Here is an 18,943-nt window from a genome sequence, read left to right on the forward strand (position 1 = left end):
CCCCACACAAATTAATTTGGAATAGTTCTTTTTTGGATACATGCACTCCAAATGAACCTCACACTTTTTAAATGAATACATGCACGAGTATTGAACATCACTCCAATTTTCTTCCTTACCTTATAAGTATAATTACTTGTCTCTTGCGTAAACTTGAGAAGGAAAAATTGGTGTGCAATTGAAAAATAATCCATGCAAGGTTATGAGTTTTAGCTAATTTAGGCAGGTGATCTTACAATAACCTTGCAAATTTGGAGAATTAATAGGAATGATAAAATTATTAGTTGTTGGCTTTGAATTTTTTAGCATATTATGTCTTAATGAATAACATTTACAACTTAGATGTTGCGTAGGAAATTAGGAAGCATATGAAAGCATACCTTCATGCCTATATAAATTTAAGTGCAGCACCTATTTTGATCAGTGCACTAGTGAGTTCTAGAAAAAGGATTTAAACTAGAAAGTGAAAATCATGGAATACCCTTCTTTTCTTAAAATTTTCTTCTTCGTGATGAATGCTCAAGTTATTAGAAACATTTTTGGTTATAAGTAGTTCTGTATCAAAGCTAATGAAAAGCCTAAAAGAAGGTCGTTGTTTATGTTAGAGTACCAAGAGAGCTTTTTCTAACTTGGATCTCTATTAAGCAGCAGGTAACTAATCATGTTTTCAATGTTTATAGTTATTAATAAAAATAATTTTGAATTCTTCTAGTAAAAATGTTAGTTCTTTTACTTTAAATTTGGTTTAATGTTTTTCTTTCATTTACTGAATATTGTCCTTTCTTGAATGTGGCAGGAAATACCATGTACTATGAGTGGAAGAAAAATGGAATAAGCTATGGATTACAGGATTACAGGAGTAATTCAAGTTGGTTATTGAAAATGTTATGCAATAAGTCAATAAAAATATCTTGGGACTTTCCTGTACTATCTTGCTTCTTTCATTTGGGAATAATTTTATGTTTTTTTATGAAAAACTAATTATTCTATTAACTCATGGTTTGTGGTTCGAATAAATTTTTTTTTTTTAATTATAAAAAAAGGCATATTTCACGTGGTTTAAATTGTGATGGTATGATTGCAATTGGCGAAAGAATTAAGAATTAACCAAGTTTCATATATTAAGAATTAATTCCTCACGTAATATGTTGAATATGAACTAAGTTTCACAAAACATAAAGGCTCCCTCAAACTGAATAGCTAAACCAATCTTATTTTTGAGATTTGTAACTGTTTCAAGCCAATATGAGGAAAACGCTACTCTTCTTGAAAATTTTCTTTCCATCTTGTCAATAGGATCAAAATTGCTTGAAGATTGACAATTAGAGACTCCTTCAAGGTTCAATATGAAAATCTAAACCATTTTTTTTAAAGAGTTTCAATTATTGGCGTCCGCTTTTGATAATAGCTCTTTATTATTAGATTAAGACATTAATCGGTTTTTTATGTAAGCGAAAATTGAACCCCAAATTTCTTATTCAACCATCAGAGATTTTACTAGTTAAGCTAACTGGAACCCACTATATGAAATCTAAACTGAGTTTGAGCATTCTATAATATATGACTTCATTTGGCTCCACTCATGAAGGATTTTAATTTGGACTTGAGTCCCAAGGATTGGCCGTGTGGCACTAACGAGTATTAAACTATTAATTATGTTTCTATTGAACCTAAGCTTTCTGAAATAAAAAATTAAAGGTTTCAATTATATTCTAGCTTTGTGTGAGATTTTTCTAAGAATTGATAAACCTTTTTTCTAAAACCGGGTTTCTTTGTGACCAAATAATGGAAGCGAAAATTGATAATGGGTATAGGCGCTCTAAAGATTTGTATTGTATTCTAGCTGAAAATCAGAATGACAAGTTAGAATACATATTCAGCACTTTGAGATGTCAAGCAAGACTATTGAAATATGAGTACTCAGGTTTTTTTTTGTGTTGGGGGGTTAGGGGGGGGGGGGGGGGGGGGGGAGGAGAGAGAGAGAGAGAGAGAAAAGTCTAATTTGAAAAATAAAGCAAAATGCTCTAATGAGTCAAGTTAAGATAGGCTGAAAGGCTCATTCGAGATCATTCACAATGGCTAAACCCAATCTCATTTCATAATTTGTTGATTTTTCAAATTGAAAAGTTGGAGTGGTCTGTGACTTGATTTGGCTCGGCTCCATAGAAAAATATAAGAATCCATTAAATTAGATGTGTTTGATTGTATGTTCTTATGAGTTATGAGCGTAAATGCATAATAGAATATATGTAGGCTTCAGAATGCTTAATAGAGAATGCAAATTTTGCATATAAGAAGAAGGGTATATATATATATTGGATATTTCTCAAAGTCGAATAGGGATTGACTTTAACCTTATCGCTCCCATTGGAAAATGCTACATTCTTTAACTTCAATTTTAGTTTGAGATGAATGCAAAACTTGCAAGTTGCAGCCTTATGGGAAAAGAGAAAAGCTGATAATGTTCAATGCAAAACCTGCAGCCTTCTGCCTATATAGTTGTGTAAGTGTAAAAATTTTCTTTAAAAAAGATTCCATAACGGGTCTCCTTTATTCCAGAAAATTAAAGGGAAAAAATGGGAAAAGAAATGAAGAGCCCGCAGATGTTTGTCCACATTAAATTGTCATAGCAACTTATTTTGTTTGAAGATTAAATGAAAGAGGCAATAAAAAAGCAGCCCTTGACCACATCAGCACCCCAATGCACCAGAATATTTAAGCAACTCCTATCAAAGTTACCTATATACAAAATATTACTATTAATGAAATAATGACAATGTCTAGTTTCAATAAAATTGATGCATTAAAAAAAAAGAAAAAAGAAAAAAAAGACTTCTTGTATTGTACTCTCTCTGCATCTTTCAACGTGCGGTTTAAATTGTGAGGCATGATGGCCTCTCTTTTTTTGTGAAAGAGTATGATGGCAATTAATAAAAGATAAGATCTAATCAAGGTCCATTTATTTTAGACCAATTTTTTTTTAATGTCCATATATTAAGAATTAATTTCTCACACAATAGGTTGGATATGAACCAATATCAGAAATTAAATATTTACACAAGTTGTTGGGTTTCACAGAGGCTAAACCCAGGCTAATTTCTCAAGTGGTTGAGTTTTCAAGTTGACTAGTTTGAGTGGTCTGTGTCTTGATTCAGCACCATTCATCTAGGTCTTAATAAATTTGGACTTAGGGCTCCATGGAAACATATCATATTCAATTAAATTTGCTGTGTTTGATTGTGTGTTCTTATGAGCATAAATTCATGATAAAATAGATATGGCTAAGAATGCCAATTTTGCTAATAAGATGAAGGGTATACTAGTTGTACGTTTTGCATTGGCTTAAAAAGCCTTTTTTTTTTTTTTTATACTATTCTGCTTATTTTTTGTACTATTCATGAATCTTATTGCACTTTTTAGTACTATTTATGAGTCTTACTGTACTATTTTGGCTACTTTTTAGCTTTATCTACCATACTTTTAGTAAAAAGTTTTCAATTTCAACTAAATAAGCTGTTCCCAAACGGATACTAGATAATTCCCAAAGTCAAATAGGGAATAGCTTCATCATCTTTAACCCTATTGCCCCCATTGGGAAATGCAACATTCTTTAATCTTCTTAGCTTTAATTCTAGATTGAGATGAATGCAAAATTTCCAAGTTGCTGCCTTTTGGGAAAACAAAAAAGCTGATAATATTCAATGCAAACTTGCAACCTTCTGCCTATATAGTTTGTAAGTGTAAAAATTTCTTTGAAAAAATTCCAAAATGAGTCTCCTTTATTCTAGTAAGCATGGACTGATGGACACAGATATGAGTACAGATATATATGGGTACGAAACTGTGATACAAGTAACTTCTAAAAAATTATAACAAGATATGGCAGGTACGACACTAGTATAACAAAAGTACAACACAAGTATGACACCCCAAATGAAATATCTGTGGCCAGAAAATTGAAGGAAAAAAAGAAAAAGAAAAAGAAATAATGAGCCCGCAAATGTTTGTCCACGTTAAATCATCATAGCAATTTACTTTGTTTGAAGATCAAATGATAGAGGCAATAAAAAAAAAAAATGTAAAAAAGTAAAAAAGTGTAGCAAGGTAGACTGTACAATTTAATTTGAAACATTATCATCTGGTACTAGGTTCACGATTCAACTTTCACCAAATGTTAATAAAGAGAGAGTGGACCATTCATAAATTAACTTCCTGTATACATTTCATCTAACAAGACAAAAAGATGTGTATGTGCCTTACTTAGTGATGATGCCATGGAGCCCCCAACGGCCAAATCATTATAGATCTAACTGTGACTTTAGACAATCCACGTGAAAAGCTATTTGCTAGGAATTTGAGTTTGCTCGACTCAATTTTTACTTGGAATTCAAGAATCGAGTTTGACAAACTCAAGTTTCGAAAGGGGCTAGATAACAAAATAACTCTGAGCAGAGATTTTTAAGTAATATATTATTTTTTGCAAAAACTAAATATTTGGCAAAAAAAAAAAAAGCCCAAAGATCCCGTATCAAAACTCAAAAGAAAAAATAATAATAATAATTACAAGTGATCCATTTGCAGTGTTGCAAGAATTCAAATGTGGTGGCTTTATCCAACCATGTCAAACAGTCAAAGAGTCTTATTATATTTAAGCTACAAGCTGGTCATACAATGCAACGTTTCTTACAGAGTAACGCTAGAAATACATAAAATAATACAACTTGTGGTACAACTCGTTCTTATGGTGAGTTATAAGTGGTAGAAGTGTGATGGTAGGCTTATGTGAGGACACACTTTTACCATTCACAACTCGCCACGTGGGCAAGTTGTAGCGCAAATTGTGTCATTTTTTTGTTACCTCAGCATTACTCTTTTTTACATGCAAATCCATCTCTACTTTTCACTCGTAATGTTTCAATGACATCTACTATTGCAGTCCTAGAGAAGCAGGAAATTTTGCACTTTATGATAGAGCAACCAAGTGACATTATTTCGCCTTTTTTTTTTTTCCTCTTTAATTTGGTGGGGGCTGCAATGCCAAAAAGCAAACTATTGCCCGCTGATAAACTAAATCATTTTCTTAAGTTTTAGTCTTGAATGATCAGCTTGCAAAGAGGAAGTTAGGTTACATTATCATTGGTGAATGGCTGACATGTATCATTCAAAATGGCAAAAAATTAAGTAAACTACATTTCTCCTCAAGAATATTGGCCAATCTGATCACGTTTATTTAATAATGGTTCATTAATACGTTACATATTTATATAATATCTAAAATTTGAAGCATAATATTTATTATTACTACGCTTCTGGTGAACTATATTAGCAGTCATGTCATTATTTTCTTTTCATCATTTTTAATTTTTATTTATATATATATATATATATATATAATTGTAACTTACCAATCATAATAGGTTCATCAATTTTTATTACCAAGACTTTACATATTCTGCCAAAGGCCTTGTAGCTGAATTGGTACCTCCCCATGTACAAAGTGCTTAGGGGTTTAGGGGAGAAAGGGTTCGAGTTGTAGGGTTAGCAGTGTGTTGTAATTATTTCTCAAAAAAAAAAAAAAAAAAAAGACTTTACATATTCTTAAACCTTAATGTAACTTATAATAGAAAATACAAGTAACACAAACATTTTTGGTGGAGACACTCTATTTATTTTTCGTTTATTCTCACTTAAAAAAATAAATTTTAATTTTCACCACTGTGTTAATATCCATATGCTAATGTAGTATTTAAGGCCATGTTGAAGGTTCTAGTTACGTTCCTACTTCAAGAACCATATGTCATTTTCATTCATTTAAAGAGAGAGATAATAAACACCCACTTTGGTCCATTTCGGTCCAATTAGGTCCACTTTAGTCCAATTCAATCCACTTTGGTTCATTCAGTCCACTTTGATCCAGTTTGGTCCATTTCGTTCCAATTCTAACCACTTCGGTCCATTCAATCCACTTTGTTCATTCGGTCTCTTTGGTCCATTTCGGTCCACTTCGGTCCGCCCACTTTAGTCTATTCAGTCCGATTAGGTCCTTTTGGCCCATTTCAGTTAGGGATGACAATTTTTCCCCGCCCCTCCCCACTTCGCCCCGCATGGGTATTCCCCACCCGCAAAGGCAGTGGGGCGGGGATGGGGCAAGATTTTAGCCCCGCACCATGGGGCGGGGCGGGGATGGGTTTAGACTTTTTAGACCCACCCCGTCCCGCCCGTCCCCGTCCCCGTCCCCGCCCCGCCCCGCATTACTAAGGGTTATAATTGTAAATTTTTCATATCTTAAAACTCTACTATTTAAACAAACATATTAATATTAGCATATTTTATTCTACCCAATGTGATTCTCTGTCTTTATTTTGTTATGTGTTATACCATAAGATATTTTTATTTTTATTTTTTATGATTGTCTTGTTAAACACTTGGATAGATTATTCAATTTTTTCTAAAAATTGATTTGATTTGATGGGATAAATTTGTAATTTCAAGTATATTTTTATTAATGAAATAAGTTTCATTAAAAAAATTGTACTAGTTGTAAGGAAAATTAACAAAAAGTAGAGTTTTACAAGGTGGGGGGGGGGGGGGGGCTTCACGGGGCCCCAAGGGGCGGGGATGGGGTGAGAAAGTATTCCCCGTTATGCGGGGCGGGGACGAAGACCCCATCCTTCGGCCCCGCCCCGCCCCGCCCCATTGCCATCCCTAATTTCAATCCATTAGGTCCACTCTAGTGCAACCGGTCCAGTTCGGTCCAGTTCAGACCATTTGGTTCAACTAGGTCCATTTGGTCCAGTTCGGTCCATTGTTCCCAAACAAAGACTTAGTTGTTCTGAACATGCTTGAATTGAGTCTAGAATGATTTGGTTGAATTGAGTTGATAAGAATTTTGTGTTGTTTGATCCTTATTAATAACTAGCCTCATCACACGCGCTTTGCATGTGCAATGAGGCTCTTTTTTTTGAGTCTAGTGTATATGGTCTTGAGGGAAATATCAAAGTGGAACGAGATTTTTTTTTTTTTTTAAAAAAAAAAAAATTATGGATAAGTTTGTTTTGAAAACATGGATTAGTAGGAGAGTGTCCTATTTTGTAGGCATTTTACGTGAAGTTTGAGATATATTTTTACCAAGTTGTTCTCAAATTTTGTTCCTATTAAATGTAGGGTTTATGGGTACTTCTAAACCAAATAAAAATCTAATCTAAAGAGGAAAATCCTCTTATAGATAGTATTGATAATAAAAAAATAAGGTGCATAACTTATCCAATTTCATCGGTAAATTTTGAAGCTAAGTGCTGGTAAAAGTTATGTTAAAACTATTACAATTTCAAAAATTAAATTAATATAAACGGTAACGCAACAAAATTAAAATAAAATAGTCATTTAAAATAAACACATGGTGTGGGACTCACGTGCTTGATAATTTGGCTAATATATTATTTTTTCTCTCTAAAGGTTATATGAAATTCATATAACATGCATGTCAGATTCTTGACTAATTATTAAAATAAGTTTGACACTTCGAATAAAAATTAACTAGAAACAAATTTTAAGTTAGTGTTTTCAATAAACTTCTTAATTAAAAATTAAGGACGAAAAAACTAAATTAATGTAAATTTTAGGTACTATGAAGTAAAATCGTTTCGGAAATGATCAGTCCCAAGTGGAATACAATAGAAAAGATCAACCATATATGGTGGTTTGGGATATTGCAAGATCCTAGGAGTTGATGTAGCACTTCTCTGTATGTATTTGAGTTGAGTCCTTTGTTAGAATTATGTGCCCTCAAAAACAATACTGTGCATTTTTTATTTGATGATAAAATTCTATTTTCACATTCATAATTTTTATAGGTATATTTCATTGTTTAAATGTGGCATGTGATGTCACCTCTGTAGAAAAAATCATGTTAATGGTTAAGGAACCAAAGACAGGGAGTAATGATTTTTCATATATTATTAAATTGTTCTAGGCTGTGGATATTAATTGAATATTACCATTGAAGTCTACACTTGTTGTGCTGCTATATGATAGGATGATTTACTCCATCATTGAAGTAGTGACTTTAAGCAAACAAGTGGGTGTAATGTAACAAGTACATACACTGAATTGGATCCGATCAAGAACAACTTATGGAGTGATCATTGTTATTTAAAAGGTTGTTCTATCGCAATTTTTCTATTGTTCTCAAACATGAGGGGTTTGTGTATATTTATTTATTATGCACATAACTTTGACAATGTCAACTGGTGATGCCAATTTTAAAGGCTATATACAGACACGTTGGGTTATGTATATAATGAGTAAAATATATAAATGCTCAACAATGAATCCACCAGTCTCTAAAGAAGATAGTATATTCAGTTGATTTTCATATTGAAGTTGGACTCAAAACAAAACCGGCCGGTGACATTTTTCAAAAATGTTTTTTCATATATATAATATTGTATATATATATATATATATATATTTAAAGAGTTTTTATAAATATTTTGGAGTCCAATAGAAATTATGAAATCAAGAAATTAAGGGTCACATAAGCTAGGGACATGACAATGATATTTATCCAGTCCTAGTGGCTTGTGGGAATATAGTATGGTGGAAGGACATAGATATAAAATTGTATGAAATGGGACCTCATTTGTAATTCTCTAATCTTCAGGGGTCAATTGCAATGTGTTGATGGACATTATTGCAATATGTAGAAGTTCAGATATTTTCTTGATATGATTGAGAAAATTAAGAAATAATTTTGGAAAGAGTTTCAAGATAAGTCAATAACGTTCAAAAAGTTATTGATAAAAAATCCTACGGCTGAAGATTAGGATCCCTAAGGATCCCACGTCCAATCTCTCTCTAGGGTTTTAGAAGTCTACTATAAAATAAGATTTTATAATATCATATTTAGTGGTTGGCCATCAGAACTACTGTGTGATACTGCAGTCTTCTGAAAACTCAAAAGAAATAGAGAGAGAGACGTGAATACCTTGGGAGGCAACACGCTTGGGTTGCTAAGAGAGGTACGCAATTTTGTTCTATTTAGAATCCATGGTTGTGTGGTACAACGATTTTTAAATGAAAATATGATTTTTGTTTTATATTGCTTCCGCAAAAGCTTTCATCCTTAGCCTTAGGAATTAATTCTAACGTCTCAGCTGAATAGAAACTAAGTTTAGTATAAATTTATGTTGTTGTTAAAGGTGACAATCAGTTGAGTTATAAGACTCTTGACAATTATCTTTGGCCTTGTATCTCTTGATTGGGTAGTGATTTTCCTTTTCATACCACAGGTCTTCTCTTCAACGGAAATGTTAAGGATGTCGTTACATTAATGGCAACCTTTAATGTTTCTACTGAGGAGAAGACCACTGGTGTATATGAATGAATTACTCGCCCTTGTATTAGACACTTTTTGAGAGAAAAAAGGAAATTAATCTTTGTTAGAGGCAATGGATGGCTTCCTTCTGTCCATAAAAGATTTTTACTATTACAAGTGACTTGGGGTAGAGTATGAGAAGTGGGTGTTGGAGTTGATGACAAACTCATATATTGAAAATTATGGCATGCCATGCCATACTTATCAGATGCTATAGCCCTAATATTAGCAAGGGATAGAGACAAGTCTAGTGATATTTATTTTTGTGTTTATTTATGTGCAGCTCTTTGTTTTCTTGTGTTTTCCATTTAATGTTTATCTAAATTGATAAAAAAAAATTTCTCCACTGTTTAGCCTGTTACATTTAATCTTCCAGTTCCTAGAATGTAAATGCCTCCTCCTCTTCCCCAGTTTGAAAATGGCAAAACATTGCAGTAATAGTGGCTGATATGAGTAGCAATAGCTTGGTGACTTTTTATTACTTTTGGTGGTGTTTGTTGATGGCATCATAATAATTTTTTAGTTCAGTATGGTTTATTTCAGAAAGTTGAAGGGGTCCCAAAAGTTTGATAAAATTGTGTAGTCAATAGTCATTGGACTTTGGTAGTGGACTAGATTTCTTGCAAAGAGAACAAGATCAAATAACAACAGTGCATACTACATAATCTACAATATCAAGATTACACATACTAATTAAAGTTTTTTTCTTTTTTTTTTTTTTTTGATGGAATGACACCCTAATTATCTCAAACAGTTGTGTTGTACTGAGATCTATCCAACTTACTTGGAAGGGATAAACATTAAACACTTGTAAAGATTAACTTTTTAATTTTAATTTTACATTTTGGATGATAAGCCTTAAGATTGTATATTAAACCCTTGATATAGTTTAGCAAAAATTAAAGAATTCCATGATTTGATGATGCTGATAGTTTTTGGATTTTTTTTAGGTACCATCAATTACTCCTGAATGAATGCCTCCTCACCAATCCAAGAGAGGGGAAAAAATTGTGGAGGTGGCTCTTGCAACAAAACATTAGATTTCACTTATAGTTGGAATTAGAAGGCTTTAATTGTATACACAAGATTTCTGGCCCTGCATTCCAATTAGATTTCATTGCTACAAAGCCTAAGTGATACTAATTGAATGACAAAGCTCTTAATCGGTTAAGGTCTAATTAAGTATGTAAATGAGTTTATCAAAAAAAAAAAAGTGCATAAATGGGTTCAAGTTATTTTAACTAATAAATTTGTTTGAATAATCTATGGGTGATTAAATCCCACCTACATAAAATATAAATCAATTGAAATCTTAACATGATGGTAATAAATTGTATCCGTATATTTCAAATTCTAATTAATCTGGATTTTTTTTTTTCCTTTAGATACATGCACTCCAATGAACCTAACGCCTTTTTAATGAATACATGCACAAGTATTGAACATCACTCCAATTTTCTTCCTTACCTTATAAGCATAATTACTTGTCTCTTGCGTAAGCTTAAGAAGGAAAAATTGGTGTGCAATTGAAAAATAATCCATTCAAAGTTGTGAGTTTTAGCTAATTTAGGAAGGTGATATTACAATATCTTTGCAAATATGGAGAATTGATAGGAACAAAGAACAATATAGTTATAGTTGTTGGTCTGGAATTTTTGAGCATATCATGTCTTAATGAATATATTTTACAACTTAGATGTTGCGAAGCATATGAAAACATACCTTCAGGCCTATATAAATTTAAGTGCAGCACCTATATTAAACATTGCACCTAGTGAGTTCTAGAAAAGGAGTTAAACTAGAAAGTGAAAATCATGGAATACCCTTCTTTTTTGAAAATTTTCATCTTCAAGATGAATGCTCAACTTATTAGAAATATTTTTGGTTATAAGGAGTTTTGTATCAAAGCCGATCAAAATCCTAAAAGAAGGTCTTTGTTTATGTTAGAGTATCAAGAGAGCTTTTTCTAAATTGGATCTCCCCTAAGCAACCGGTAACCAATCATGTTTTTATTGTTAGTTGTTATTAAAAATAATTTTGAGTTCTTCTAGTAAAAATGTTAGTTCTTTTGCTTTAAATTTGGTTTAATGTTGTTTCTTTCATCTACTGAATATTGTGTTTTCTTGAATGTGGCAGGAAGTACCATGTAATTTGTGTGGAAGCAAAATGAAATAAGCTATGGATTGCAGGAGTAATTCAAATTAGCTATTGAAAATAATCAAATATAATATATTGGGACTTTCTTGTACTCTCTTGCTTATTAATTTTTGGAATAATTATTCTATTAACTTTACATGGTATTTGGTTCCAGTAATTTTTTATTTTATTTTTTAATTTCATGCGATTTATATTGTGATGGCATGATTGCAATTTTCGAAAGATATGATCTATAATCAAGGTCCATTTTTTTCTTTTTTAATTTTTAAAAGTCCCTTTATTTTAGACCCCCAAAAAAAAAATCCATGTCCAGAACTAATTTCTCACGTAATATATATGTTGAATATGAACCAAGTTTATAAGGCTCCCTCAAACTGAACGGGAACGGCTCATCTGCAGTTTGGAAGTCTCCCATTTTCTCCCGTTTTAAAACTGATGAGCGACACGTGGCAAAGACACAATCCAAGGGTTACAAAGAGAGCACGTCAAATACAAAACTTTTGTCTCTCATAATCTCCTAACTCCTAAGAAGTCTGACCCTTCTTTATCTCTCCCCAACAAGCCTCTCTCTTCCTCCCATCACCAACGCCACATGAGCATCAGAAGCACCGAAATTAAAGCTTGCTGGAGAAGAAGGGGCAAAACAGGACAATGGACTAGGAATTAAAAAGAGCAAAATATCTTAGCAGATTTATGGGAAGCAAAGCAAGCTATACCGTGCGGGAAGGTAGGTGTGCAGTTTACCATTGTTGGCCTTAACTCAACCTTCTCTTGGACGGAAGCCAATGGGGTTTCGGCTAGTACACCACTCAAGTCCTTGTCCAACATGCCAAGAATGATATAATTCCCCAAGCACAGACTCGCATCTTGTCCATTTTGGGGTTTTTTTTTTTTCTATATTAAAAAAAGAAAAAAGTCTTCTCTCTAATCAAACTGTATTTCTCATTTCCTTTTAGGTTGTGGAAATTTTTGACTTTGTAAAATCTTTTGAATCGTTTTTCAATTAGATGTTAATGTTATGACCGGTTTTGTGGTAACATTGCTAGTGGGTATATTTGCATTAAAAAGATCTTTTGTACCATTGATGCTCTGAAACCCAAGCTGTATTATTTTGAGCCTAACACCGTGACAGCCTGAGAAGGTGTCCAACCATCTCCACTACCCCATAAAATGTTCTCACCATAAGATCCTTTAGAGTTTAGAGTGCTTCAAAGCACAGTTGGATCACCTTTGGTTAGTTTACCATTGTGCATAGCGTGCAAGTTTTGCATCCCACACCAATGGTTGGAGTCCAAGTGCTAAACGAGCTGCATTATGAGGGTCCAAAAGTATAGGGCTTGTTTTGCCCTGTTTTCTCCAACAAGCTTTAATTTCGGTGCCTTTGATGCTCATATGGCGGTGGTGATGGAGAAGAAGAAGAGAGGCAGAGAAGAAGAGTGAGGCTTGTTGGGGAGAGAGAGAGAGGGTCAAACTTCCTGGGAAAGACAAAAGTTGTATTTCACGTGCTCTATTTGTAACCCTTGGATTGTGTCCTTGCCACGTGTTGCTCATCGGTTTTAAAACGGGAGAAAACGGGTGACTTCCAAACTGGAGGTGAGCCGTTCCCCAAACTGAATAGCTAAGCTAAGCCAATCTTATTTTTGAGATTTTAGCGGTTTCACAACATGAAGAAAACGTATTCAGCGAAAAGAAGAAGAGGAAATTCAAGGTTTAATATGAAGAACTAAACTTTTTTTTTTTGAGAATCATATGAAACACTAAACTAAGTTTGAGCATTCTATACATGACTTCAAATTTAAATTTGGACTTAAGTGCCAAGGATTGGCCGTGTGGCACTAACCATATACTGTATTAATTATGTTTATTTTGAACCTGAGCTTTATGAAAAAAAAAATTATAGTTTTCAATTCTAGCTTGGTGTGAAATTTTTATAAACCATTTTCTAAAACCGGGTTTCTTTATGACCAAATAATGGAAGTGAAAATTGGTGATACGTATATGCGCTCTAAAGAATTGTATTGTATTCTAGCTGAAGATCAAAATAACAAGGTAGAATGCATTTTCAACACTTTGAGATGGCAAGCAAGACTATGATTATGAATACTCAGTAGAATTTTTAAATCCAGGACTTGAGAATGTTCCTTCCTATGAGCAAAGGCCGGGATAATAATAGTATTTATCAGAGTGTGTTTAAGCAAAATGCTCTAAGTTTGAGTCAAGTTAATATAAGCTTAAAGGCGCATTCGAGATCATTCACAAAGGCTAAACCCAATCTCATTTCACAATTTGTTGATTTTTCAAATTGAAAAGTTTGAGTGGTCTGTGACTTGATTCGGCTTGATAGGCTCCATAGAAAAATATAAGAATCCATTAAATTGGATTTGTTTGATTGTGTGTTCTTATGAGCATAAATGCATAATAGAATATATGCAGGCTTAAGAATGCTTAATAAAGAATGCCAATTTTGCAAAAAAGATGAATGATCTATTGGATAATTTTCAAAGAAGAATAGGGAATAGCTTCAAGTGGTTGAGTTGAATAGACTCATTTCTCAAGTGGTTGAGTTGTTTTTTTTTTTGAACAAGTGGTTGAGTTGTTAAGTTGAGTAGTTTTGAGTGGTATGTGTGTGTATACACACACACACACGATTAAGGGTATCTTGGATAATTCTCAAAGTCGATTAGGGAATAGCTTCATCATCTTTAACCTTATCACTCCAATTGGAAAATGCTACATTCTTTAATCTTCTTAACTTTAATTTTAGTTTGAGATGAATGCAAAACTTGCAAGTTCACTACAAAAAAAAGGTTCTATGGCCACGTTTTTAAAACGCGGCTATATGTCAAAAAAACGTGGCTATAGCCTATAGCCGCGTTTTTTTAGGCCGCGCTTTCTTATGTGGCCTAAAACCTGTGACTATAGGACTGGCAGTCCTATGGCCACACATTTTAACCGCGGCCCAAGACCAGGTCCTATAGCCCCGTTTAAAACGCGGCCTAAGGGTCTGGTCTTAGGCCGCGTATAAACGCGGCCTAAGGTTGTGGTCTTGGGCCGCGTTTTAAACGCAGCCCAAGGTTTAACCTTAGGCCACGTTTAAAACGCGGCCTAAGACCAGACCCTTAGGCCGCGTTTAAAAAGTGTGGCCATAGGACCCTCGTTGACAACTATAGGTGAAAGCTATAGCCGCGTTTAAAACGTGGCTATAGGTTACAACTATAGCCGCATTTTTTAAATGTGGCTGTAGGACATATTTTAGCCGCGTTTAAAAACGCGGCTATAGCCCTTTTTTCTTTTTTTTTTTTCCTAGCCCAGATGGCTTAAGAAGGAAAACTTATCTGTCAACCATAGAATTCCATTCAGAATTTGAAGAAAAGCATTTAAAATGTATACATTTAACATTAACTGAACCATATTAAATGAAAATATGGGTAAAATATACATTTAACATGGTTAGACCATCCAGAACAGAAATCAGAAACAAAAAACACACCAGATTTCAAGCAAGGATCTAAGGTATATGCCGATTTGTCGTGGGGTCCCGAAATCTTTTTGCAAGTCCAAAATCAATAATATAAACCTGAAAAATATAACAAATTTAAGAAAAAAATGGATAACATATATAGATTGGGGTGAAAGGGGGGTGGGGGGGAGACAAAAATTTTACAATGAACACAACTCTTAAGACCAAATATAATACATGAAGATTCCCTGAAAAGAAATATAAAAAATAAGACCAACGAAACCCAAAAGAACAACAATTCTATAACAGTTAAAAACATGGCAAAACATAGGCTGCAGCAAGCTATGACAAGGGAAAATTAAGTGATTAACATTAGCTCAGCCAACATTAAGACTGTTTTCAAGGAAAACTTCCTCCCACAGTAGACAAAGATCTTCAAGACTTGGTCCAAAAAGGTCAAGGACAAGAATGTTATTCGCACCATTTCATATTCGCAATACCATCTGATGGGTCACAAAAAAATGGACTCATTAATAACCATAACAACATAACCAGGCCAAAAAGCTCATGATAGTTTTCAAGTTTCAAGTCTCAACAAAAAAATTTCACCTTACTTCCTCCTTGAAGAACACCATTCAACTTGGCCTCATAAAGCAATTGCGGATGCTTCTGGTCCATTGTGGGCAGTGCCTGTGGTGCTGCATGGGCAGTGCATGTGGTGCTGATGGGGTGGTGCTACAGGGTGTGCCTAGGCTGCATGGGGTGATGAGGCATGCATATGACATAATGCAAGTTATTTGAGATTGAAAATGTACCCATCCCTTCCATGTATAATGTATTTATGTATTTCCCATGCAGTCATAGTGTTGGCTGCAGGAAGCCAAAAGTGAAGCACAATATAAGATGTCCTTTTGAAAAATAAAGAACACTAGAAAGGAAATATCAACGTTGCCCCAAAAATATTAATAAATAAACATAAGACCAGCCCACTAAATAATTATGTGCAAGCAATTAACAATCCAAACAACACACTTTTCTTTCAATAATTTATTACTTCACAAATAAAAAATAAAAGCAAAACAAGAGTATCATTAATAACAATCCAACTTTTCTTTCAATAATTTTTTTAAAAAATATTACTTTATAAAAAAAATAATAAGTCAAAGGGTCAAAATGCAGTCTATAGTTTCACCATACCTATAGGCATAAAGGGTCAAAAGTACATCACCTCATCTTCTATTCGTGAGTTGATATATATATATATATATATTTGATCACTTATGTCAGACCTATTGACTTCCCATATAAGCCTCAACCAACCAAATAACAAATATAATAATAATAATAATAATAATAACAATAAAGGAAAGGTGGGGTTGTCTAGATTCACTTCATCATTAAACATCTTCACGAAAAGTAAGAAAATACACACTTATTGTCATCTCTGTATTCAAGACTAGAAACTTGAAAAATTGTCATCTTTGGTTGCACGCTGCACATTTAGATACTGTAAATTTTCTTGAGTTAAAAGGAAAAGGAACTGATTTTTTGCCTTAAATGTGACCAAGTACACAGTTTTTGATATTTTCTAAACAAGTCTACCAAGCAAATAATTTTTATTTTAGCCATATGGCTAAAGATGGTGAAAAGGACAAAATATAAGAGTGGTTGCTATTAGAATAACTTTTAAAGATGTAAAAAATGGTGCATGGTAGATCAAGCTGACAGTCTGAAGCTTGAAAATTTAGTGCACATGCAATATATAATAAGGAACAAAGTTGCAGGTTTCTCTGCACAAGGAGGAGACTCATAATCAGAACAATGATACCTTTGCATTAAATCCACATACATGCCAGTGGCAGCATCTGCAAGATCATAAAAAGAATATTTAGTCATCTGGTTAACAAAAGAAATCAAGAAGTCACTGCTGAGTGAAGAGAGATGGGAAGTACTGGACCAGAAGAAATTAAAAATTGCAATCAAATGGAAGACCAAAATATTAATAGCAATTTTAGTATCTTACGAGCACATTGAGATGCAATCTTTCCTGATTTCATCTTTAAGTCTTGTCTAACTATGAGAACCTGAGATAAGCACTTCACCCTTTGAAAACAAAGAATTTTTCAAGAAACAAAAATGTCAAATCTACCCAACTACCACAACCGGATATAAACACACCATTTGAGAAAACATAGAATTTTTCAAAAAAACAAAAACATCAAATCTGCCTCATCAATTGATCTGAAGCCCAATACATAACTAACTCCATACTTTCAGACATCCAAACAACTGTCTGGGAGAGGTACAACTGTATTGGCTGCGTGCATATAATGATCATTTTTTTTTTTACTAAAGCAAGTCCCTAAACAAACCCAATAAGGTTCACTTTGTTCTTTCCATGTCTTAAATCTACAGCTCTAAACTAACTATACACATCAACACAAGAGAGTAAGAGAATCACAACATTTATCATTAAAATTGAGGAAGCATTTGACAGTCCCAAAAATTTTTTATGGCTTTATTGTGTTATATGTAGCATTTGAATTAGACAAGCACCCCAGAAGCATCAAAAAGAATTAATAAAAGGTCAGTTTTTCCCCCCACTATATATCAACAGAACAGCTATAGGAATTCAACAAATGTAGCAATGCAAAATTTTCTACTACCATTTGTGAGCATCACTGCTAGTTCCATTGAAAAGTGCTGCTCATGATATAAATTCACAATAAAATGATAACCAAACAAGATTGGACACCTCAAGTTAACCTCCAAATGTAACCCATATGGCAAAACAACTTTAAAAACATAACCCATGAAGTAAAATTCTACAATCACAAAGTTGCAAGCATAAAACTTTCGTATGGAGGTCAAGTCAATAAGGCAAAACAAACCATTTTGAGCTCTTGGTCACTGTTATTTGAGACAGTAAATTGCGGTTTGCCTGGTACGAAATTTTTCTTATTGGTTTTGTTTTTTTGGGGACTTAGATAGATCCAACAAAAGCCCAATAGAATGAAACCAATGACAAGGCCTGGAATAAAGTTCTCTGGGTTAATGCTAACCATTGTTCTGCTTTTGCTGCTGCTGCTGCTTCTTATTGTAAAACAAAAAATAAAAATAAAAAACAAAAAAAACTAACAACGTAAGGGAGGATATTCCGGATTGTCTTTTCCTCTTCCTCTTCCTCTATTATCTTGGAAGCCAAACAGAGAGAAAGCAAGGAAATTTAATTTAATTTTTTTTAAAATTAAATCTAGAAAGAAAAAAAAGGAAGAGATTTAGAGAAATACTCACCTTCTTTGGAGACTGGAAAGAGTTCCCAAACGAGCCTAACATGGGGTTTGTTGTGGCTTTTTAGAGAGAGAGAGAGTCACTGTGATGTTATGGGCAGAGAGATTGGGTGGTGACTGGTGTGTATGGTCGAGTGGTGCTGCAGCCTGTGGAAGAAAATGGGAAACCCAGCGACCACCAAAACCTGGCTACCAATGAAACCCAGCCACCAAAAAGACCTAGCAAGCACCAAATCTCACCACCAAACGGATCCAGCAAGCACCGAAAGCCACCACCAAACGGATCCAGCAAACACCGAAACGACCCACCATCAAAGTCGGCCACCGATTCAACTTCACAATCGAAACACACCACCGATTCGATCCAACCAAAACTTAGTCAGATGAGAAGAGATAGATGAGCGAGAAACATGCTGTGAATAGAGAGAAAAGAATGGGAAACGCAGAAGAGAGAAATAGAATGGGAGATCTGATCTGATCGGAGCAAAAGGACATTTGGGGAGCAAAAGGGCTTAGCAAAATTTCGTGTAACTATTTATATCAATCCTAAAGCCGCGTTTTCAACCCGCGGCTATAGGAAAAATCTGAAGCCACGTTTAATAAACGTGGCCCCATCCCAGACTAAAGTCGCGTTTTGTACACGCAGCTTCAGACTAAAAG

At 33.9% G+C, this 18,943-nt stretch overlaps 1 protein-coding gene across 1 annotated transcript; it reads right to left on the bottom strand.

Annotated features, from left to right (window-relative positions):
• Positions 1-14,864: 14,864 nt before the first annotated feature.
• Positions 14,865-18,363, bottom strand: LOC126701937 (uncharacterized; the record flags this gene model as incomplete). The annotated part of the gene is made up of 7 exons (XM_050400395.1): positions 14,865-15,496; positions 15,603-15,746; positions 16,822-16,858; positions 17,017-17,077; positions 17,885-18,024; positions 18,133-18,186; positions 18,288-18,363. Coding segments are annotated over 6 exons (486 nt in total), but the record flags the coding sequence as incomplete, so codon positions are not given.
• Positions 18,364-18,943: the final 580 nt, after the last annotated feature.

The sequence above is a fragment of the Quercus robur genome, chromosome 10, assembly GCF_932294415.1.
Source record: "Quercus robur chromosome 10, dhQueRobu3.1, whole genome shotgun sequence".
Classification (NCBI taxonomy): domain Eukaryota; kingdom Viridiplantae; phylum Streptophyta; class Magnoliopsida; order Fagales; family Fagaceae; genus Quercus; species Quercus robur.